Genomic DNA, 25,976 nt, shown 5'->3' with positions numbered 1-25,976 from the left:
TGTGAATTTTTCGGGATTTTAAAATTTTGTAAGTGATAAAATAATAATATAATATAATTTATATTATTATTATTCATTATAATTTAATATTGATACATTTATCTTTATTTAATATTATATTCATTATTTGATATTAATATTATTATTATTATTATTATTATTATTATTATTATTTTATTTAGATATATATATATATATATATATATATATATATATATATATATATATATAATAATATTATTTTTTTAAAAAACCCTAAGCTACGCGCGCGCGCCCCCCTTTTCATCCTCTTCGTCTTCTTCCTCGCGCCGCCGCAGCTCTCTCTTTTTTTTTTCTCTTCAGCGCCGCCTCCCACCATCTCTCTTCCACAACCGCCAAACGCCATCCCTCCTCTCCGTCTCCCTTTCTCTGTGGTGGTTCCGTTTCCGTCTCCGTCGACGACAATCTCACCACTCCAGCCTTCGTCCGTCGCGGTCCATCCATTTTTCCGAACCCCCTCCCAGTCTCACACACTCAGACGTCGCCGTGCGTCCTTCGTCCGACCGCGTCCAGCTGCCATCCGCCGCGTCGTTCGCCGAGCAGCCGACGGCAAACCTCCATCAGTCACGGATTTCCCTTCTTGCAAGCCGACCCGAGAACCCTAATCCAAACTGACCCGATTCGTGAATCTGAGCGGAGCAGCGAGCCACAAGTCGAAGACCAAGCCGCGAGCCGCAAGCCGAAGATCGAGCCGAGACGCAAGCCGAAGACCGAACCGAGCCGCGAACCGAGCCGCGAGCCGAGCCAAGCCGAGTTGAGCCGCGAGCCGGGTCGTGAGCCGAGCCAAGCCGAGGGTGAGTCGCACCGAGTCGAGGGTGAGCCGCTCCGAGCCGAGAGTGAACCGAGGCGAGCCGAGGGTGAGCCGAGCCGAGCCGAGCCACCTAAGCCATATTTTTCTCCTTCCACTTCGAGTCACGGTGAGTCTTTGGTAAGGATCATTTTGGTAATTTACCCAATGTTGCTATAACCGTTTCGAGTTTGAATATTGGAGTAAGATTGGGTCCTATCTTTCATTCCTTGAAGGTAATAAGGGTTTAACGTTCAAGTTCACAGTCCCACGGCAAATTCATTTGGGGAATAGCTCCCTTTACTCGGGTAAGCCGACGTTGTTGTTTCGAATGAATTAAGAAGGTGACTGTTACATGTGTCATCGTTTAAACCCTGGTGTTTTCGTTTAGGTGGATCTGTTGAGTGTGGACTCGCTCGAGGGGCATAACCAAGTATCAGGTAAGGGTTTTCCTACTACTGGACCTCGGATCGAGGCTGGAAATGTAGTAATCCACAGGGGATTACGCGTTAGTAACTGTACTGAATAAATGGATGTATGTTTGACTTTTAAGTATCGTTGCTATGCTCTTGTCTGATGTAAATGTACGTGACCGCTAGTTGTAGCTTGTGTACCATTGGGTGTAAGGAGTTGTTTACGGATAGATACCGATGCCCGGATGTTCGGTGTATTGTAGTTATGTTAATGGGCTACGATGTGAACTGGAATTGTATGCTGTTGGTCTTTACAATCTTAAGGTTAGGTGTGTGGTAGACTATTGTCTGGATGTTGATCATGGAGTGTTGTCGTGGAAGGACTATGCGTTCGATTCTGATTTGACTAGTTGACTGGATCTAAGGAATATCACAATGGTGTGTAAATTGGAAGCGCATATAGCAACTGAGGAGGTTGTTGTTTAAACCTATACTATCTGGCTGGCAAAGCCTATGGTGAAAGTGTAATATGGATGTTGTCGGAGTGTGACTGTTATAGACGGTCTAGTAAGGAATGAGGGGTAACGGTTAGCTTCATCTATAGGGTAGTGTACCTTACGGGTAGGTGTATCCTTCGGGATCACTAGACTGATACGTGCATCCTTCGGGATCGCTAGACTGATATGTGCATCCTTTGGGATCACTAGACTGATATGTGCATCCCTCAGGATCACTAGACTGATAGGTGTATCCTTCGGGATCACTAGACTGATACGTGCATCCTTCGGGATCACGGGACTGATGTGTGCGTTCTACGAAACCACTAGACTGTTTACGTAGGGTACCCCTGAATAGGAAGTTAACTGTTGTTCCCTGACGGGCCCAGTAGTGGGTCCCTTACTGGGTATATTTTATACTCACCCTTTCTCTTCTTTAACTTTTCAGGTAAGGGTACAGCGAGGGGCAGACCGACGAGAGGCAGGAAGGACGCGTGAAGGCCATATGGACGCGTCTGGTTTCTTTATGCTTCCGCTGATGTATTTTGTTAGAATATTCGGTTTTGTGATTTTGAGTTGATGACTTGAGTATTTTATTTGAAACTTTCGTGAATGTGATTTAAAATAGGGCCCGAAACTGTTTTTGTAATATTTCTAACGTCTTAATGAATTGTAACCGGTCCGTTATGAATTTTTGTGTTTCGTGGTCGAGTCTTAGTACTGAGTAGTGACCTCAGCTTAGTCCGGAAAGTTGGGTCGTTACAAGAAGTCTACATAGAACAGCCTCCTAGTTATTATGTGAAAGACCTAGAGGATAAAGTTCTAAAATTGAAGACATTATACGGTTTGAAACAAGCACCAAGAATGTGGAATAGCAGAATCAACAAATATTTCCTTGATAATGGGTATTTGAGGTGTACTTATGAACATTCTCTTTATATTAAGGTTAATAGTCATGGAGATATTTTGGTAGTTTGTTTGTACGTGGATGTGCAAGTGTGTTTGAAGATCTCAAGAACGTAATGACCCAAGAATTTGAAATGACAGATATAGGGCTAATGTCATATTATCTTGGCATTGAAGTGAAGCAGTTAGAGGAAGGAATTTTCTTCTCTCAAGAACGATATACTAGAGAAATTCTAGAGAAGTTTAATATGATGAATTCTAAGCCTGTCGCAACTCCGATTGAAACTGGGACCAAACTGTCCAAACATGAAGAAGGAGATGATGTTGATCCTTCATATTTCAAATATTTGGTTGGGAGTTTAAGATATTTGACTTGCACACGACCAAATATTCTTTTCAGCGTTGGATTGGTGAGTCGATTTATGGAATCTCCTACAACTACTCATTTGAAAGTGGCAAAGAGAATTCTTCGTTACTTCAAAGGTATGCTTAACTATGAGTTGTTTTATTCTTCATCTAAAGAATTCAAGCTCGAAGGCTATTGTGATAGTGACTGGGCTGGAGATACTAATGATCGAAAGAGCACTAGTGGATATGTTTTCTTCATTGGCAATATTGCATTTACATGGAGTTCTAAGAATCAACCTATTGTGACATTATCCACTTGTGAGGCAGAATACGTTGCTGCAGCTTCATGTGTTTGTCATGCAGTTTGGTTAAGAAATATGTTAAAGACAGTTGGAATTTTGCAAGATGATCCAACTGTGATTCATGTAGACAATAAGTCAACAATTGCTTTAGCAAAGAATCCTGTGTTCCATGATCGTAGCAAACACATTGATACAAGATTTCACTTCATCAGAGATTGCATTTCAAGGAAGGAGGTTCAAGTTGAATATGTGAAGACTGAAGATCAAATTGCAGATATTTTTACGAAGACACTCAAAGTTAATGTGTTTGACAACCAGAACTTTTCTTTGAGTTTTTCAAAAAAAAAAAAAAAACATGTTTAAGGGAGGATGTTGAAAATTAAACATGTTTTAAATAAATAAGTTATATGTGAGTTAATTTATGTAAGTTAGAGAAGGATGTGAGTTAAAAATGTTAGAGTTAATTTAGTAAGAGTTTCACCTTAGTTAAATGTAGGATTTAATTTGTTGTATTTAATTGTGATATGAGTTATTCTCATGACAATCCTATAAATAGGATTGAAATGTTGTAATCTAAATTAATCCAAGTGTGAGTTGAATACACACAACAAGTCTTCCAAAAAGGTTTTTGTTTTCTATCAAATATTCTATTTGGTGATTATTTATTTGGGGTGTTCATCAAACGCTTCCAACACTGTTTGTGTTAAAGAAGAAATTGCTATTGAAAAAAGAGATTTAAATTTGTACAAAAAATAATATATCATAAGGTTGTTACTAAGGAAAATTTAAGATTAAAAAAAGGAAAAAGTATTAACTTGAAGAAGGAGAGGAGGGAGATTTAGGGGATCCAGCAGCTTAGGCTTAAACAAAAGGGTTGTCTTCGTCAAAAAGCTGCGTTTGGTGATTTATAACAAAATGAAAGAAAATGATGAGAATTTAGGTCCAGAAAAGCTTCAGCAAACAAAGCTCCTTCTCCATTGCAATCAACTTCAAGCTTCTGAGAGTTCATGGGACAGCCCCTCAGCCGCCCAGCTAGTGGATAATAATCCATTAGAACTCTTGAAAGACAAAATTTCAACCATTCTGCTTCTATTGATTCTGTGTAAACTAAAACACATTTTATCGAAAACCTTAGGAATATTTGATACGTAGAATATGCTTCGGAGTTTCGCTTATTGGTTTTATCAGAACCGGGTCATTTCGATACTCGCACTTTGGGAGTTCTTCACATTTTTTAATTGTCATCTTCTTTGCTGCCATTGGATTCCTATATCTCTTCTTTTTATTTTGATTTTTGAAGTGAAGTTGGATTTGGAAGATGATGTATTTATATATACTTTTAGTATCAAAAGTAGTAAAGTCGTTTGTTTCTCCACTTATAATGGTTTCAAGCTATAAAGTTTATTAAATGTTTTGGTAATTTAATAACTAATACTATTACTATAGACCAAAAAGTTTAAAGTTTTAAGAAATTATAAAATTTATTAATGGTAGACTATATTATTAATAACTTTTTTCATTGTATACAGTATAATATCTATTTAAGAAGGTAAGCTTAAATTTTACTATAATTGTCAATTCTTTTGCGATATATATTTTTATGTGTGCATGCCTTGTTTGTTAATACTTTAAATCAATTTTTTTTCAAATATTCGAAAATGAATTGCAATATATATAAAAATAACCAAATGTTGTCTATCACTGACGCCACCCTTTTGTTACCTCACTACAAGAGACGGGGGGGCTCTCGACATACAGAAAACAATATTAAACAAAAACGATATTCCGACGTCGTTTACAGCTTCGAGACACATGTCAAAAGAAACGCGTAGGGAGAAGGATTGACGTCGGGAATTCCGACCAACAATATTAAACAAAAACGCACGACCAACAAGACGTCGGGAATAACTCTCCCGATGCATCTCACCGCGTCGGTAATAACTATCCTCAAGTATCTTATGCCGACACCTGTCATGGCGTCGGGAATTACATCCCCCGACGTTTCCTTATTCGACGTTGGACATGTGTCAGAAGAACTATCCCCGATGTTATGTTGCATCGGGAATTCCTTTTTATATGTATTTTTTTAAAAAAATATGTAATTTTAATTTTTTTCCTAAAATATTGCTAAAACAAGTTCTCTATTTTTGTGAAATAATGATATTCGTTTTGAATTAAATTAAAGAAAATTCAATATAAATTAATTACGAAATACAAACACAAATTCAAAAAGAAAAGATTTAATATTCATAACACGAAGAAGTTTAAAAAACATAATAGCATTCATAATACAAAAAATCTAGCATTCATAATACAAAGAAGCGCAAACAAAGTTATATGTCTCCTAACGAGGCTCGTACATGCCATTCTACATTGCGGGTTCTACAATGATACAAAAGTAGCTAAGTTTAGTACATATATATCAATTAGCATCACTGTATACTATCATTGCAAAAACTTAAGAATAATGGGAACATATATATGTGCCGCAAAGCTAAGGATCATGTGCTGGTCCTTGCTGTGCTCGAGTCATGTCCTGTATCAGCTTCCGCATTTGTTCCATTTCTGAAGCTAATGCTTGGTAATTTCTATCTTGCAATTTAATCCGTTCCAAAGCTTGATCAAGTTTAGCTTGTATTTGAATCTCTCTTTCTGTGGCCGATTGAGACCATGACGTCGTGGAGCTGCTTGCACTCGTCGTCTTGCGGGCCTTCGGCTTGGGTCCCTAACCAAGGCCTTTTGAGTAGCTTGGTCATCTACCCAACACCTGATCACATATCTCATCCCCAGAGAGTGACTAACTACCTTCTGGGGTAGGCTGGGACTAGAGTTCCAGCATTTAATTCTGCAACAAATTTAAAAACTAAGTTAGGTAATGCAAAAATATATAATGAAAGAGGATAATTAATAAGGGCATAAGTGTTGGTTCGATAACTTACATGCACATCCTCTGCGACCTGCGACATGGACGTCCCGACTCAAACATGTGTTTCTCGAAACAACTCCACACGATCGATCGACTTCCCTTTTTACTCAGCGAGCTTGTGCTGTCGTTGTAGAAACAACTTTGACCTGCTGCTATGATTATACCTGGAATGCACATGTAGTGGTCGCAGAGGAAGTGCCAATCCTCATGACGTCCAACCAATACATTTGGTGGGTTGGCACGAGCCTCCTCGAGGTCGTTGTACTTTTTGAAGTGTCTGTGACAGTCGGCCCGAAACTCTTTAAAGGTGTTGAGCATCTAATGCTCAACAAACCTATTCATTGCTTGATCATTGAAATCAAGCACAAAAAACAGCTACACATTACAAAAATAACACATTAGATTGGTTAACTTACATATGTTTCAAATGAAATCATAAATGTGTAGTGGACTTAATTACCTAAAGGTCACCATTGATGACCTCAATGTATTCTCTGCCAACGCCCATCCACTTAAGGCAACGATTGAAATATCTTTTGCACGCACATGTCTATCGCCTGGCTGAAGCGAACAACGTATAGGGAAATAGGTTTCTCCGCTCCAGGGGCGATCGTCATCGGAATGCGCCCATTGACTGCAACGTGATGCTCCAACTCTAAGAGTCGAGACTGCGCATGTCTTCTAGAAGTTGAAGTCGAAGGTGGTTGAGAAGACGACCCTGCTCAATAAATTATAATTACATATAATGCTAGAGAAAAACATGAAATAATCCTAAGTTAAAATGAAGGAAATTCTTAGACTCACCCGTATTGTCACCCGCGGACGATGACCCTCTCGCAAGGTTATCTAAATCGTCCTCAAACTCGAGGAACATAACATCTTTCTCATAAAATTATTACGTAGGTATGACATAATGCATCTGAATATAGAAAACAAACATTCAATAAGCAAATACGAACACATAGCTAGAATCAAATATATAAACTACATAAATATGTGGGTACATGGTTTGTCACTATAATTCGTCGTCATCACTTGCATATGACAATTGTTCATCCACATCGTCGATGAAGTCGTCAGTGAAATGACGCACAATCAGTCTTTCAATGATTATGGAATCAACATCAAACCTACACAGAGTGTCATCCTCGATGTGGTCATCCACTCGATGGCTTACAACGATTTCTAGTACATTAATGTGGTCGTTCTCAATATCCTCCACTTCTTACACGTCTCATATACGCTTATTTTGGATGACTTGCACAACTTTTCAATTGCTACCATTTTTTGGGTCATCTACGTAAAAAACTTAATATGATTAAGTCTAAAAAATTACAGGTTCCTCTACGTACCAAAAACGGGACGTGTTGAGAGATTTGTATCCTAGTTCAACGTGTGTTCTTTGACTTTTGTTTAGGTCGGTGTCATACCACTAACACTTAAATAACCATACATTTCTTCCCAAATGATATTGTACGTGCAACCTTTCGTCTGTTCTTTGTTCTATCTTCATTTATATCTACCCCAACATTCATCGGTATTTCATCTTTCAAACGATATTCCTCTGTTTCCTCTTCCTGTTCAATTGGGGCTTGTAAATCATTTAGCATACCAAACATATCATCTTCTTCATTAAATTGCCTACTACTAGTTCCTTCATCAAAAGGATTACTACTAGTTCCTTCCTTAAAGTTTTTTCTGTACCTCTAAAGCTTAATGTCTCTCTATGATACACCCATTCTGTGTAGTAGGGGGATATTCCAAGGGTCAGTAGATGTCATTCCACACCCTCTAATGAGCTCTAATTTAAATTCAAACATCTCTTGCATGGACACCTTAATCGTTCGTAGGCATCAATGTGAAACTTGGCAAATTCTAAGCATTAGGTCACTTCCTGTCTATACTCAAGGGAGAACTTATTTCTAAGTTTCATCCAACACCTGTCCATTATTTAAGTCCCTAAAACATAAATAGGTCTGATTAGAAACATATCTCTCTCCTCTCACATCCATAACTTACTCCCATGAATTTTAACTATTTTTCAGTAATATACAATCTCTCAAAATTTTCACTAAAACTAACTTCAAACTATAAAGGCTACCATAACTGCAGGATAACCAACACAACCTAATTATTAACAACAAAATACTTCAATCTTCGCATCCTACCCACCTCTTCCAACAACGCTACCTTACAAGCTATCCTACTACCACCTCTTGAAACCATTCCGAACATAAACAAATTCAAAACAAGAAAGGCTACCATAACTACAGGATAGTCATCTCAAATCAACAAACAAAGTTATTCAACACAAACAAGCTACCATAATTGTAGTATAGTCAAAGCAAATCTTAACACATTATATTTTCAATTCAAACCCCCCACCCTCTTCAAAATTTCTATTGAACCCTCCCCCAATTCAAATTTTCAGTTCATCCCTCCACCTCTTCAAAATTTTCAATTAATCCCCCCCCTTCAAATTTCAATTCAAACATAAATCTCCCTATCCCCCCTTCAAAATTTCAATTTAACCCTAACCCACCCCCCGCCCCCCTCAAATTTAATTCAACCATAACCCTTCCTCGTTTCAAATTTCAATTCAACAATAAACCCCCCCTTCAAATTTTAATTCAACAACATTAATTAAACTTTTAACTCAACACACATCAATACAACAATACATTTAACAAAAAAAAAAAAATATTCCAAAACAAAATCCTAAAACATTTTTTTTTAAAAAAAACCCTAAACCTAAAAATTAACGATTTTAAACTTACCTCAATGTATGGCGGCAAGGACGGAGGGCGGCGAAGGCCACAATAGTAGGGCATGACGGTGAAATGGTCCGTCTTTCGTTTCTCCCTTTCTTTCTTACTCTTTTGTTTTGGTTTTGTGATTCACAGAATTGAAATAAATTTATAGGGGATCTCCTGACGCTCACGAAGACGTCGAGAATGCTCCACCTTTCTCGACGCACCATAATAGCGTCGGGAATGATCCTTATTTCCGACGTCATCCCTGACGCATAAAGCATAGCGTCGGGGATACATGCCCACCATAATTAATTTACCCTAATTTACGAAGGGGCTTTGCCGACGCACAACAATTGCATCGGGAATGCTCTTTATTTCTGACTCTGGCCTCGATGCCATGCATAATGCGTCAGGAATACATGCCTGCCATAATTAATGTGGCCTTATTCCCGATGCGTGTCTCGACGCATTATGCTTAGCGTGGGGACAAGCCTTTTCTCTCGACGTCTTACGCTTGGCGTTGGAAGAGCCAACTATTCTCGACTATTTTTCTGCCGACGTCTTTCTCGACGTTGGGAGAACCTCAGTTTCTTGTAGTGCGTTTAGAATCAATCCAACAACTATCCTTTTAAGTTTAAACGTTAAGTTCTTCCATGAGCTCAATCTTAACGAATCGACATAGATATATATTAGATTGTATTCGTATTAGGTATGAGTGTCCATATATGTGTTTCATAGGTTTGAGACTATTCTACCATTTGCTCTACTATCTAGGTTATATTTTATGTCCTTGTTGAGTAAAATTCGAAATTGATTTTATTTTCAAATATTTAAATTTTTTATATATTTTACTCCATTTAACATGGAATTAGTCATATTTATTTTTTGGTAAATTATTGGATATTTAATTTTTTTTCCAACGAATCTTATTTGACGATTTTAATTTTAGTTTAAAATTTAGAATGATTCTAAACTTAAGGAAGATGGATTATTTTGTTCCCATGTTAGCATTTCTCCTTATTCATTAAATTATATAAAAATAGTCATGGCCTTCAATCCATAGTCATTGTTTTTACTCTCATATTATATTGTTTAGATATAATTTAATCATGTAAAAAAATAAAATAAAATAACATATAGAATTCATTAAATTATATAAAAATACACATAAATTCCATTGCAAAATGAATAACTATAATACAATAGATTTTATTAAGGTTAATTTACATTAAGGTAACAAAACCCAAAAGTATATACAACCCGTGTAACAAAAAGCAAAAGTCCATGAAGCTGGTACAATAGTTTCATAAATTCTAAATTTGCCCTCAAATATTGTAGACGGTTTGTCACTTCTCTTTCTTCTTTGCAATTTATTCATTTACTCTTCCAGATTTCTGCATCTCCTCTTCTAGATTTTCTTTCTTATACTTTAGACGATTCATTATTCTATTTAAGTCTCCTATTTTATCTTCACCGTTTTCGGCAAGATTCTTTGAAGCTATTTCATCTTTCTCATATTCGAGAATATCAAGATTATTTAAATATCGTTTTGACATGATCTAAATGATCGTTTACCATTATCAACACGATCATTTACCATGATCAACACAATAGTTTAAATTTGAAATCTTTTTTCCATCATTTAAAATGATGTAAATGATCGTGTTGACATGAGTCGGTTTCCTTGAATAAGGAAGAGAACTGACTCTAAGTTAAATGAGTTCTAGAGAATAGTAAGCTGAGTTAAGTCTCATGCATTTATATAGAAGTTACCTATAGCATATCTGATGAGTTGATATGTTATATGAGTCATGGTTTGCACAACTAAAAGACATAGACATCAAGAAGAGGAAAAGATGTGAGACTCTAACCATAAGCAGTCGAAAGGAGAGTAAAGTGCTCCACAAGGACAGGTAAAGAGAGAAGAAAGAATGTTGGCCAGTTTCGCCTAGAAGATAACTGAAACTTTAGAATTTGCATTGAAAGATACTAAAAAAAAGTATGAAATAGAATGGTTAAAAGCTTTAGGTGCAACAACATTTGAAGGTTCAACGGATCCTGCATATGTTAAAGCATGGTTGAACTTAGTGGAAAAATGTTTTAAAGTAATGGGTTGTCGTGAGGAAAGGCAAGTAAGATTGGCTTCATTTCTACTACAGAAAGAAGCTGAAAATTGGTTGAAATCCATTGAGGCCTAACGAAGTGGTATAGATACCATGGATTATGAGAACTTTTAGATACATCTTTAAAGAGAAGTATTATCCTCAAACTTATCGTGAGAAGAAATGAGAGGAATTTATGAAATTGGTTTAGGGATCATTGTTAGTAGCGGAATATAAAAGGATGTTCACTGAATTTTCAAAGTATGTCGGTTCAATGGTAGGAACTGAAGAAAAAAGATGTATGAAATTTGAAAAAGGTTTACGTAAGGAGATACACACTCTGGTAACGGCAGTAGCAGCAAAATCAGACTTTTCTCAGTTGATTAGTACAACTTTACGACTCGAGCAAAGCTTGGAGGAGGATGAACCAGAGGAGGAGCAAAAGCAAGACACTTCCTTTAAGAAACAGCAGAGACGAGAACAAAAACATTTTGTTCCATGAGTGTTAGGGAAGAAGGATTTCCAGACTCGTTCCAGCAGACAACTATCATGAGAAATAAGCACAGGGAATGCCTACTCAAGACCAAGAAAAAGAAGCTTTAGTCAACCAACAAGGTCGATTACAGTTTCATAGTCAGGATAAGAATCTGTAGTTAGTACGACTAGGAAACCTTTATGCAATAGTTGTGGAAGGTATCTCACACGCATCTTGCATTCCAAACTTTCACTATTTATTTCAAAATCAAATTGGTACACCTCTTAATCCATTTAGAGCGATTCTTTGCATGTTTAGTAAGTCTCTTAGGCCCTCATGCTTTATCTCGCATGTATCTCGCACGCATCTTGCACTCCAAACTTTCACTATTTATTTCAAAATCAAATTGGTACACCTCTTAATCTATTTAGAGTGATTTTTTGCATGTTTAGTACGTCTCTTAGGCCCTCATGCTTTATCTCACACGTATCTCGCATGCACCTCGCACGTTCCAAACTTTCACTATTTATTTCAAAATCAAATTGGTACAGCTCTTAATCCATTTAGAGCGATTCTTTGCATGTTTAGTAAATCTCTTAGGCCCTCATGCTTTATCTTGCACGTATCTCGCACGTTCCAAACTTTCACTATTTATTTCAAAATCAAATTGGTACAACTCTTAATCCATTTAGCGCGATTCTTTACATGCTTAGTAAGTCTCTTAGGCCCCCATGCTTTATCTCGCACGTATCTCGCATGTTTCAAACTTTCACTATTTATTTTAAAATCAAATTGGTACACTTCCTAATCCATTTAGAGCTATTCTTTGCATGTTTAGTAAGTCTCTTAGGCCCTCATGCTTTATCTCACACGTATCTCGCACACATCTCACAGTTATTTTTGTTATTTCTTTGCATCTCGCAAACATCTCGCAAGCATCTCGTAGGTTCTTAAGTTCAAATCAATTTTTGTAGGAACTAAAAAACTTAAGGTAGTTTAAGGGTGTCACATGTTCGGATTTTAGTGCGTTACGGTGGTGCATGGGATGAGGGACGAAGAAAATATGAAGGAGGCGTGTTAAAAGGCATTGTTGTCAGTAAAGAAATAACACACAAAGATTTACAGGATGAATTTGACCCTACAAAGTTCAATCATAAAGATAAGATGTATATATGAGATAAAAGGGGAAAATGAAGCTCTTCCATTTGAGTTAAGCAATGACCGTGATTTGAAGTTTTATATGCTTAGTGAAAATCCATTGGAGGTCTCCTATAAGTATCATTTGAGCCTACAAGCAATCAAAGCAAGAAAGTGTTAAACAAAGATTACAATCAGTATCTGGGAGCAACCAAGTTCAAAATTTAAACCCTCATCCTCCAATTGGAATGGATACATTACATGACAATGAAGTTGATATTGGTGAAGTTCAGGTTGGCTTGTGTGATAACATGATAGATACCAATTCAGCTATATGGGAATCATATGAGTCATATGATTCAAAAGATGATACTTTTACATGGGAGTCAGTTGAGATGAACAATAAATTGTTTGAGACCCTACAACAAAGAGATGCTCCTACAAAAGATTGCAAAAGAAAAGGTAAAGTTCAGTACAACTTCTCTACTCGAAAGTTGAAGGCAAAAAGAAGTGGTTGGACCGAAGAAAGCTCTATAAGTGAGGAGTTGGATGTAGGACAAATATTTTTTTGCAAGAGAGATTTGTCAATGAGATTAAGTGTGTTGACAATGATTTTTTTTCTTCAGTTTGTAGTAAAAAAGTCTACAAAAGAGGTTTTGTTTGTTAGATGCATCGACAACAAGTGTGGTTGGAGATTGCGAGCGGTGAGATTGAAGGTTTCAAATATATTCAAGATTAAAAAGTATGTCAAAGTTCATTCGTGTTCTCTTGAGTTTTTGAATCATGACCATAGGCAAGCAAAATCTTGGGTTGTTGGAGAATTTAATAAAGTCCAAATTCAAGGGAGCTGGTCGCCTATACAAACCACGTGATACCATAGAAGACATGAGGCAAGACTATGACATAAATATGAGTTATGAAAAAGCATAGCGTGCCAGAGAAAATGCATATGAACGAGTGCGAGGGTCTCCTGAAGAGTCATATAATCTTTTGCGTAAATATGGTGAAGCACTCAAACTTACAAATCTAGGTACAATATTTCACATGAAACTAAAAAATGATCGTTTCTTCAAATATCTTTTTATGGCTGTTGGTCCATGTGTCAGAGGATTCTTAAATTGCATTGACCGGTCATAGTCATGGATGGAACATTTCTTAAGAACAAATATCGGGGTCAGTTTATAGTGGCCGTTTGCTTAGATGGTAACAATCAGATTTATCCTCTAGCCTTTGGAGTAGTTGATAGAGAAACATATGACTTAATACAGTGGTTCTTAGAAAAATTGAAAGGTGCAATAGGGGAGATGCCTAATCTAGGCTTCGTGACAGATCAAAAAACATGCTTCTCCAAGGGTATTTCATCAGTTTTCCTCTTTGCATTCCACGACCTTTGCGTCCAACATTTGTCTCAAAATTTGCATGATAAATATAAGAATGAGACGGTTGCTACTTTGTTTTACAATGCATCAAGAACATATGGTGAATCAACGTTTCTAGAAGCGTGGAGAAATATTCTTGCATTTCCTAATGGTTCAGGAAAATATTTAAATGATGTTGGAATTGCACGGTGGTCTCGTGTTCACTGCTCAAGAAGACGATATAACATGATGACAACAAATATAGCAGAGTCCATGAATTATATACTGAAAGAACCTAGAGATTTGCCTATTGCTTCATTCCTTGAACATGTTCGAGCTTTACTACAACGTTGGTTTTGGGAGCGTCGAGAAGAAGGTATTAAAGTGACGTCTACATTGACTAAATGGGCAGAGTTAGTTCTTCAAAAGAAACAAGAACGAGCTTTGACAATGAAGGTCAACCCAATTGACTGTTACCAATTTCATGTCAAAGATTTAGATAAGGAGGAGGTCGTAAATCTTCAGACTCAAGAGTGCACTTGCAAGGAGTTTCAAGTTGAGCAGCTACCATGCACACATGCCATTGCTGTAGCACGGGATCACAATATAAATGTTTATAGTTTATGTGCTAATTATTACACTAATGAATGTTTGTTGGCCGCATATACGGAGGCCGTCTACCCAGTTAGGAATCAGTCAGATTGGAAGACAAGCGAAGACTACGTACATATGACTGTTTTACCTCCAAAAGTAGTCAAAAGAGTAGGTCGACTGAAGAAAAAGAGGATTTCAAGTGTTGGTGAAGCTCCGAAATTGCATAAGTGTGGTCGGTGTAAACAAATAGGTCACAACAGATTAACGTGTACCAATCCAATTTCATATACCGAGAAGTCGAGCATACAAGATTAGAAATTTCTCTACCAATGTACTAATTATTACACTAATTAATGAATATTTCTTAATGATGTCTCCGAACATTCTTACTTTATGTGCTTCCAGATAGATGAAGAAGACGAAAATAACAACTGACTTATTCATTTAGGAACACAAAAAACTGGTTTCACAATCATTTAAATATAACTAAATGATCGTTTAAAAACAACCAGACGATCGTTTAAAACAACCAAACGATCTTTTGAAAACAACTAAACGATCGTTTAAAAACAACTAAATGATCGTTTAAAATAACGAAAAAATGATGTTTAATTTTATTAAATGATCGTTTTTATATTTTACACGACTGTTCGTTTAGTTTGTAATTCTTTAATTTATATATATTTTTAATTATTTGCTACACAGCTGCTTTCATGATCGTATATACATATTTAAAAGATCGTTTTGAAATAATTACACGATCGCTTATATATATATATATATATATATATATGTATATATATATATATATATATATATATATATATTAAACACCCAAGATGCGATTCAACATTTTAAAAAAAGTACGCGAATTTACAATATTGCCACTTTGGTAAAAACAACCAATATATACGTTCTACCTTCTTCGTTTTCCGTCACTTCGCAATAGATAACCGCACTGATCACTTAGTCCATTTTTCTCTCAGTCCATTTTTTTCTTCAACGTCAAAATGTATTTTTCTAAACTTTTCCTACTATAACGTTACACTTTTCCTTTCTTTATATCTCAAAGGTTTCGACTTCTGTCTTGAAAAACTATCGTTTTGTTTTTAAATTCTTATTGTCAAGCGTTTAGGGTTTCAGATTCGTTTAAACTTCTATTCTCCAAATTGTTAAATTTATTACTTGCCGATTTACTATATTTTCAGGATGGCTTTACCTAGCGACAAGTATTTCCCTGCCACTGTCTCATGCCAAGTGCACAATATCGGTAGTCTTATTAAGGATAAACTGACCAAGGAACAGCTGCAAATGTTCGATAAAACAATTTTTGATCCATTGCTGAATGTCAACATGGTCTTCAATGGCCAGTTGATCCATCATTTCTTGTTGAGGCAGATACTTGAAGACGGTAACGCAGATGGAATCTGTTTTTCAGTTTTGAGGAAGAACGTCTGTTTCACCCAAAAGAAATTTAACATCATAATTGGATTGTGGCCAACAAACACAACATTGGAGAAAGATTACGATAACAAGCGCCTACAAAGTCTTCTATTCGGATCAGAAAAGAAGAAACTAATAACATGCTTGGAAATTGAGAAAATTTTCAAGAATTTTGAGTTTACAAATGATGACGATGCTGTGAAGGTCGCCTTGGTTGTCTTTATAGAAACTGTGATGGTCGGGAAGGATAAGAAAACACAGTTTGACATGGATATTTTTGGGAAGAGTTGATGATGAAGAAGCATTTAAAAGCATCGATTGGTCAACTTTCTTCTACACTCGTCTACTCAACAGTTTAAAGACAAGTCTACAAGGGAAAAAAGAAGCATACGAGCTAAAGAAGACAACAAGTTCCAAAGCAGTGGCATACTACAACATCAAAGGCTACGTGCTTGCTTTTAGGGTGATTTTTATTTGTTTATACACTTTAATTAAATGCAAATTAAACATCAAAGTTTAACATATTTGCTTAAATGTTGTAGGTGTGGGCTTATGAAGTACTCTCAACTGCAAGTGAGCACCTGGCCACAAGAAACAGTAAGGGATTAATCCCTAGGATATTTAGATGGAATTGTACACAAGCTCCATCTTACAAAACTTAGAACATATTCGACAACAAAAATGTAAGTAAAACTTGTCAGCGATCGTTTAATACAATTACATGATCGTTTAATACGATTACATTGCAGACTGTTGTTAAACCTAAATTGAAGCTGTTAACCCAAGAGAAAGCTTTCATGGAGAGTCGAATTTGAGGGGATGATAGCATGCAAATGGAGGACGATGAATCCATTCGAGATATTAACAAAAATGATACCAATACTCCTGATCATGCAATGAACAATAAATCATTGGAGCAATCAGACTCATCTCCACAATTGTCACCACAAAGGAAACAAAGTCAAATAGTGGTTGACAGTCTGAAATGCATCCAATCACCAACAAGAAACGTTGTAGATCAAAGAAGTTCAATGACAAAGAACAACAAAGTCATTCAAAATCCTACAAGAAACTGAAGAACGAAATAAAAGAAGTTCGTAAGGATTTATCCACACTGACTTTTATAGTTTGTAGGATGGATGACACAATCAGAAAGCAGTCATTGAAGCAGTCTGAAATGAAGTAGATGCTCGAGAGATTGGTCTAGGTAAAATTTGTTATCATAATACATTATATCCACCATCATTTATCAAAGTTACACGATCGTTTATCAAAGTTACGCGATCGTTTACTTTTATTTATACGTTCGTTTAACAATATATTATTTTTTAATTTTATTTTCGTTTTTATTTGTTTATTAGAATCAAAATAAAAATCAAGGGAATGATCATACTCATCAGAATGACAATGATGATGATCAGAATAGAAAAGATATGATCACCAGTGACCAACCATATGTTGAAGAAAAACATACTGAAGAACAACATACTGAACATCAAGAGGAAACCCGAAGGTTAACATTTCATTCATTGTTTACTGTTTTATAATGTTGAAAACTGCTTACATTCTAAATAAGTAACAATTGTATTTTTTCTTATTCTCATTTTTATCTCATTTTGTTTAGAGAACATCAAGAGGAATCTGGTAGTGATATAAGCATAGACGACAGGGATGCAGACTTCTTCATCCAACCAGTAACTACAGTCGTAATCGTCAACCAAATTGAATACGGCATTCCTGTCACCGTTCACTGCAAATCCAAGAACGATGACCTAGGAGTCCATGTCCTTCCGCTTGGACAAGGCTACTCCTTCAAGTTCAGACCCAACCTCGTGGGGACGACATTGTTTTTCTGCAGCTTCACATGGACTGGACAACACCAAATCTACTGGTTCAATATCTTTGACGACAAAAGGGATGCAGGGAAATGCACCACATGCAGATGGATCATTCATGAATATAGCATGTGCTTGCAAGACCCGAAAAACCCTGGCAAAGATATATGCTATAACTACGGAGATAAGGAGCCAAGAATTGTGTAATGAAATATTTTGACATTATATCTTTTTCATGCAGTTGTTTCCAAGTGTTTAAATTCCATCTCAGTCAACTATAATGAAATGATATAAAAAAAAAGTATATAAGTTCGCTCCTTCGCTCGCACTCTCCCTCTTTTGTGTTCAAAAAATTGGCAATATCTGTTCTATAATTCGTTGATTTCATCGTGCTATTCACATGATTGAAGACCCCGAAGAAATTAAATCATCATATATATAATTGAATCATTAATTTTGGTCTACAGTCGAACACCATTCTCTATAGTTAGGCACCCATGTTCGACCATTCCCCAGAAATGAATGAGGTGTTTTGGTAATTCTGCTTTATCGTCAACTGAAAACCTCGAGGGTCGACATATCTAACAATTGAATCGATGTGGATTTAAATATGAAAGGATATCAAACTCGAATTTCTTCATATATCGATCGTTACAACTGTTGATACGATTAAACCTGTGTTGCAAAACTCGAGGGTCAATACATGTAACGATTGAACCCACGTAGATTTAAATATTTGAGGATATACCAAACTCGAATTTCGTTATACAACAATCATGAAGGGCGGTTTGCTACCTCTTGTACTTAGATCGATAAACATGTAACTAGAGAAGTTTCTTGAAAAATGTGAAAATTTTCGACGGCTGGACAATATAAAGTTGTTCAAAAATCACTACCTTAAAGTCAGACAAAACACTGTTACTTTATATATAGGTTTCAATGAAAAAGATGACGAATATCATAAAATAGGAGACCACAATGATCCAAACTAGAGTGTATGACCTAAAGACTACTAGCTATGGGAGGGTTTCTCAACGTAACAGTTTACGAAAGAATGAACCAATTGTAGACATTTCCTAAAATTTAAGAAGGGAAGGACTGGCAAGTTTCGAGATCTTTTGTTCTGGGAGCGTCCATAGAATTTCAATAGATTCCATATAGGATGGGTGTAACAGCATTTCACACTCAATTTATTTTACAATGTTTGAGCGTAGAAAATAAAGATAAATTTGATATAGTACAGTAACGTGGCTACGTGCTACCCAAGATAATAACAACATGTTTAACAAGAAAAAGTGAATTTACTAATGTTTCGTTGTGAATTTTAAAATGTGTTTAGCATACTGTCATAATAATAAGAATCAATATGTCAAAGAAAAAAAACACAAGACATGTAACACAAAATATAGAAAATCTTTGCTTGTTAAATTTCAAAACTTCCTACGCGAAATCTCTCTTTCCTTACCACGAACAATTTAACTTCAACAACAGTTTATTTTTTTTCAAGAAATGTGATAATATCTACATAAAACTAAACCATTCATTATTTATAAGGTTGCAATATGGACTCTTTTTTTTTTCTTTTCGTTTTATTCGTTTTACTGTTTTAATGTCCTTCCCCTTCGTTTTTGCCTCACCAACTTAATAGTCTCAATTTATGCCAACGAAAGGTAACTTTACTCATTTCTTATTTTTCTCAAACCTTTAAACAACAACGTCGACAGTAAAAATTATAGTTTAAATATACACCATTCTTTACCAACACACGAGATAACAACTTTTTTCTTTGCACAGACCCTATGTATATATATTCACTATTTCTATCACGTCCCAATCATACCAATCCAAGACAAAAGGTATAAAGCCTCATATTCTCGTCTCTTCCTTTGTGTTTCAACCGACGCCTTAAAAATGGGCTCATCTCCAACACTTGCACTATCTTTGCTAATTTTCTTTTCATGTAACCTACGTGTAATTCAAGGATCGATCTTCATCCAACCAGTAACTACAGTCGTAATCGTCAACCAAATTGAATACGGCATTCCTGTCACCGTTCACTGCAAATCCAAGAACGATGACCTAGGAGTCCATGTCCTTCCGCTTGGACAAGGCTACTCCTTCAAGTTCAGACCCAACCTCGTGGGGACGACATTGTTTTTCTGCAGCTTCACATGGACTGGACAACACCAAATCTACTGGTTCAATATCTTTGACGACAAAACGGATGCAGGGAAATGCACCACATGCAGATGGATCATTCATGAATATAGCATGTGCTTGCAAGACCCGAAAAACCCTGGCAAAGATATATGCTATAACTACGGAGATAAGGAGCCAAGCATTGTGTAATGAAATATTTTGACATTATATCTTTTTCATGCAGTTGTTTCCAAGTGTTTAAATTCCATCTCAGTCAACTATAATGAAATGATATAAAAAAAAAGTATATAAGTTCGCTCCTTCGCTCGCACTCTCCCTCTTTTGTGTTCAAAAAATTGGCAATATCTGTTCTATAATTCGTTGATTTCATCGTGCTATTCACATGATTGAAGACCCCGAAGAAATTAAATCATCATATATATAATTGAATCATTAATTTTGGTCTACAGTCGAACACCATTCTCTATAGTTAGGCACCCATGTTCGACCATTCCCCAGAAATGAATGAGGTGTTTTGGTAATTCTGCTTTATCGTCAACTGAAAACCTCGAGGGTCGACATATCTAACAATTGAATCGATGTGGATTTAAATATGAAAGGATATCAAACTCGAATTTCTTCATATATCGATCGTTACAACTGTTGATACGATTAAACCTGTGTTGCAAAACTCGAGGGTCAATACATGTAACGATTGAACCCACGTAGATTTAAATATTTGAGGATATACCAAACTCGAATTTCGTTATACAACAATCATGAAGGGCGGTTTGCTACCTCTTGTACTTAGATCGATAAACATGTAACTAGAGAAGTTTCTTGAAAAATGTGAAAATTTTCGACGGCTGGACAATATAAAGTTGTTCAAAAATCACTACCTTAAAGTCAGACAAAACACTGTTACTTTATATATAGGTTTCAATGAAAAAGATGACGAATATCATAAAATAGGAGACCACAATGATCCAAACTAGAGTGTATGACCTAAAGACTACTAGCTATGGGAGGGTTTCTCAACGTAACAGTTTACGAAACAATGAACCAATTGTAGACATTTCCTAAAATTTAAGAAGGGAAGGACTGGCAAGTTTCGAGATCTTTTGTTCTGGGAGCGTCCATAGAATTTCAATAGATTCCATATAGGATGGGTGTAACAGCATTTCACACTCAATTTATTTTACAATGTTTGAGCGTAGAAAATAAAGATAAATTTGATATAGTACAGTAACGTGGCTACGTGCTACCCAAGATAATAACATGTTTAACAAGAAAAAGTGAATTTACTAATGTTTCGTTGTGAATTTTAAAATGTGTTTAGCATACTGTCATAATAATAAGAATCAATATGTCAAAGAAAAAAAACACAAGACATGTAACACAAAATATAGAAAATCTTTGCTTGTTAAATTTCAAAACTTCCTACGCGAAATCTCTCTTTCCTTACCACGAACAATTTAACTTCAACAACAGTTTATTTTTTTTCAAGAAATGTGATAATATCTACATAAAACTAAACCATTCATTATTTATAAGGTTGCAATATGGACTCTTTTTTTTTTCTTTTCGTTTTATTCGTTTTACTGTTTTAATGTCCTTCCCCTTCGTTTTTGCCTCACCAACTTAATAGTCTCAATTTATGCCAACGAAAGGTAACTTTACTCATTTCTTATTTTTCTCAAACCTTTAAACAACAACGTCGACAGTAAAAATTATAGTTTAAATATACACCATTCTTTACCAACACACGAGATAACAACTTTTTTCTTTGCACAGACCCTATGTATATATATTCACTATTTCTATCACGTCCCAATCATACCAATCCAAGACAAAAGGTATAAAGCCTCATATTCTCGTCTCTTCCTTTGTGTTTCAACCGACGCCTTAAAAATGGGCTCATCTCCAACACTTGCACTATCTTTGCTAATTTTCTTTTCATGTAACCTACGTGTAATTCAAGGATCGATCTTCATCCAACCAGTAACTACAGTCGTAATCGTCAACCAAATTGAATACGGCATTCCTGTCACCGTTCACTGCAAATCCAAGAACGATGACCTAGGAGTCCATGTCCTTCCGCTTGGACAAGGCTACTCCTTCAAGTTCAGACCCAACCTCGTGGGGACGACATTGTTTTTCTGCAGCTTCACATGGACTGGACAACACCAAATCTACTGGTTCAATATCTTTGACGACAAAACGGATGCAGGGAAATGCACCACATGCAGATGGATCATTCATGAATATAGCATGTGCTTGCAAGACCCGAAAAACCCTGGCAAAGATATATGCTATAACTACGGAGATAAGGAGCCAAGCATTGTGTAATGAAATATTTTGACATTATATCTTTTTCATGCAGTTGTTTCCAAGTGTTTAAATTCCATCTCAGTCAACTATAATGAAATGATATAAAAAAAAAGTATATAAGTTCGCTCCTTCGCTCGCACTCTCCCTCTTTTGTGTTCAAAAAATTGGCAATATCTGTTCTATAATTCGTTGATTTCATCGTGCTATTCACATGATTGAAGACCCCGAAGAAATTAAATCATCATATATATAATTGAATCATTAATTTTGGTCTACAGTCGAACACCATTCTCTATAGTTAGGCACCCATGTTCGACCATTCCCCAGAAATGAATGAGGTGTTTTGGTAATTCTGCTTTATCGTCAACTGAAAACCTCGAGGGTCGACATATCTAACAATTGAATCGATGTGGATTTAAATATAAAAGGATATCAAACTCGAATTTCTTCATATATTGATCGTTCCAACTATTGATACGATTAAACCTGTGTTGCAAAACTCGAGGGTCAATACATGTAACGATTGAACCCACGTAGATTTAAATATTTGAGGATATACCAAACTCGAATTTCGTTATACAACAATCATGAAGGGCGGTTTGCTACCTCTTGTACTTAGATCGATAAACATGTAACTAGAGAAGTTTCTTGAAAAATGTGAAAATTTTCGACGGCTGGACAATATAAAGTTGTTCAAAAATCACTACCTTGAAGTCAGACAAAACACTGTTACTTTATATATAGGTTTCAATGAAAAAGGTGACGAATATCATAAAATAGGAGACCACAATGATCCAAACTAGAGTGTATGAACTAAAGACTACAAGCTATGGGAGGGTTTCTCAACGTAACAGTTTACGAAAGAATGAACCAATTGTAGACATTTCCTAAAATTTAAGAAGGGAAGGACTGGCAAGTTTCGAGATCTTTTGTTATGGGAGCGTCCATAGAATTTCAATAGATTCCATATAGGATGGGTGTAACAGCATTTCACACTCAATTTATTTTACAATGTTTGAGCGTCGAAAATAAAGATAAATTTGATATAGTACAGTAACGTGGCTACGTGCTACCCAAGATAATAACAACATGTTTAACAAGAAAAAGTGAATTTACTAATGTTTCGTTGTGAATTTTAAAATGTGTTTAGCATACTGTCATAATAATAAGAACCAATATGTCAAAGAAAAAAAACACAAGACATATAACACAAAATATAGAAAATCTTTGCTTGTTAAATTTCAAAACTTCCTACGCGAAATCTCTCTTTCCTTACCACGAACAATTTAACTTCAACAACAGTTTATTTTTTTTCAAGAAATGTGATAATATCTACATAAAACTAAACCATTCATTATTCATAAGGTTGCAATATGGACTCTTTTTTTTTTCTTTTCGTTTTATTCGTTTTACTGTTTTAATGTCCTTCCCCTTCGTTTTTGCCTCACCAACTTAATAGTCTCAATTTATGCCAACGAAAGGTAACTTTACTCATTTCTTATTTTTCTCAAACCGTTAAACAACAACGTCGACAGTAAAAATTATAGTTTAAATATACACCATTCTTTACCAACACACGAGAAAACAACTTTTTTCTTTGCACAGACCCTATGTATATATATTCACTATTTCTATCACGTCCCAATCATACCAATCCAAGACAAAAGGTATAAAGCCTCATATTCTCGTCTCTTCCTTTGTGTTTCAACCGACGCCTTAAAAATGGGCTCATCTCCAACACTTGCACTATCTTTGCTAATTTTCTTTTCATGTAACCTACGTGCAATTCAAGGATCGATCTTCATCCAACCAGTAACTACAGTCGTAATCGTCAACCAAATTGAATACGGCATTCCTGTCACCGTTCACTACAAATCCAAGAACGATGACCTAGGAGTCCATGTCCTTCCGCTTGGACAAGGCTACTCCTTCAAGTTCAGACCCAACCTCGTGGGGACGACATTGTTTTTCTGCAGCTTCACATGGACTGGACAACACCAAATCTACTGGTTCAATATCTTTGACGACAAAAGGGATGCAGGGAAATGCACCACATGCAGATGGATCATTCATGAATATAGCATGTGCTTGCAAGACCCGAAAAACCCTGGCAAAGATATATGCTATAACTACGGAGATAAGGAGCCAAGCATTGTGTAATGAAATATTTTGACATTATATCTTTTTCATGCAGTTGTTTCCAAGTGTTTAAATTCCATCTCAGTCAACTATAATGAAATGATATAAAAAAAAAAGTATATAAGTTCGCTCCTTCGCTCGCACTCTCCCTCTTTTGTGTTCAAAAAATTGGCAATATCTGTTCTATAATTCGTTGATTTCATCGTGCTATTCACATGATTGAAGACCCCGAAGAAATTAAATCATCATATATATAATTGAATCATTAATTTTGGTCTACAGTCGAACACCATTCTCTATAGTTAGGCACCCATGTTCGACCATTCCCCAGAAATGAATGAGGTGTTTTGGTAATTTGCTTTATCGTCAACTGAAAACCTCGAGGGTCGACATATCTAACAATTGAATCGATGTGGATTTAAATATGAAAGGATATCAAACTCGAATTTCTTCATATATTGATCGTTACAACTGTTTATACGATTAAACCTGTGTTGCAAAACTCGAGGGTCAATACATGTAACGATTGAACCCACGTAGATTTAAATATTTGAGGATATACCAAACTCGAATTTCGTTATACAACAATCATGAAGGGCGGTTTGCTACCTCTTGTACTTAGATCGATAAACATGTAACTAGAGAAGTTTCTTGAAAAATGTGAAAATTTTCGACGGCTGGACAATATAAAGTTGTTCAAAAATCACTACCTTAAAGTCAGACAAAACACTGTTACTTTATATATAGGTTTCAATGAAAAAGGTGACGAATATCATAAAATAGGAGACCACAATGATCCAAACTAGAGTGTATGAACTAAAGACTACTAGCTATGGGAGGGTTTCTCAACGTAACAGTTTACGAAAGAATGAACCAATTGTAGACATTTCCTAAAATTTAAGAAGGGAAGGACTGGCAAGTTTCGAGATCTTTTGTTCTGGGAGCGTCCATAGAATTTCAATAGATTCCATATAGGATGGGTGTAACAGCATTTCACACTCAATTTATTTTACAATGTTTGAGCGTAGAAAATAAAGATAAATTTGATATAGTACAGTAACGTGGCTACGTGCTACCCAAGATAATAACAACATGTTTAACAAGAAAAAGTGAATTTACTAATGTTTCGTTGTGAATTTTAAAATGTGTTTAGCATACTGTCATAATAATAAGAACCAATATGTCAAAGAAAAAAAACACAATACATGTAACACAAAATATAGAAAATCTTTGCTTGTTAAATTTAAAAACTTCCTACGCGAAATCTCTCTTTCCTTACCACGAACAATTTAACTTCAACAACAGTTTATTTTTTTTCAAGAAATGTGATAATATCTACATAAAACTAAACCATTCATTATTTATAAGGTTGCAATATGGACTTTTTTTTTTCTTTTCGTTTTATTCGTTTTACTGTTTTAATGTCCTTCCCCTTCGTTTTTGCCTCACCAA

The 25,976-nt window shown here is 35.8% G+C and overlaps 1 protein-coding gene across 1 annotated transcript in view; it reads left to right on the top strand.

The window, feature by feature from the left end:
* Positions 1–2,758: 2,758 nt before the first annotated feature.
* Positions 2,759–25,976, top strand: part of LOC107992363 (uncharacterized mitochondrial protein AtMg00810-like) — a 31,565-nt gene continuing 8,347 nt past the window's right edge. Inside the window, exon 1 of the mRNA XM_051083185.1 lies at positions 2,759–3,589. Within this exon, the coding sequence (XP_050939142.1) occupies positions 2,759–3,589 (831 nt within the window). The remainder of the gene's footprint in view (positions 3,590–25,976) is intronic.

Source organism: Cucumis melo, chromosome 4 (assembly GCF_025177605.1).
Source record: "Cucumis melo cultivar AY chromosome 4, USDA_Cmelo_AY_1.0, whole genome shotgun sequence".
Taxonomy (NCBI): Eukaryota; Viridiplantae; Streptophyta; class Magnoliopsida; order Cucurbitales; family Cucurbitaceae; genus Cucumis; species Cucumis melo.
The sequence above is the reverse complement of the archived record's forward strand: the minus strand, read 5'-3'. Positions and strand labels throughout refer to the sequence as shown.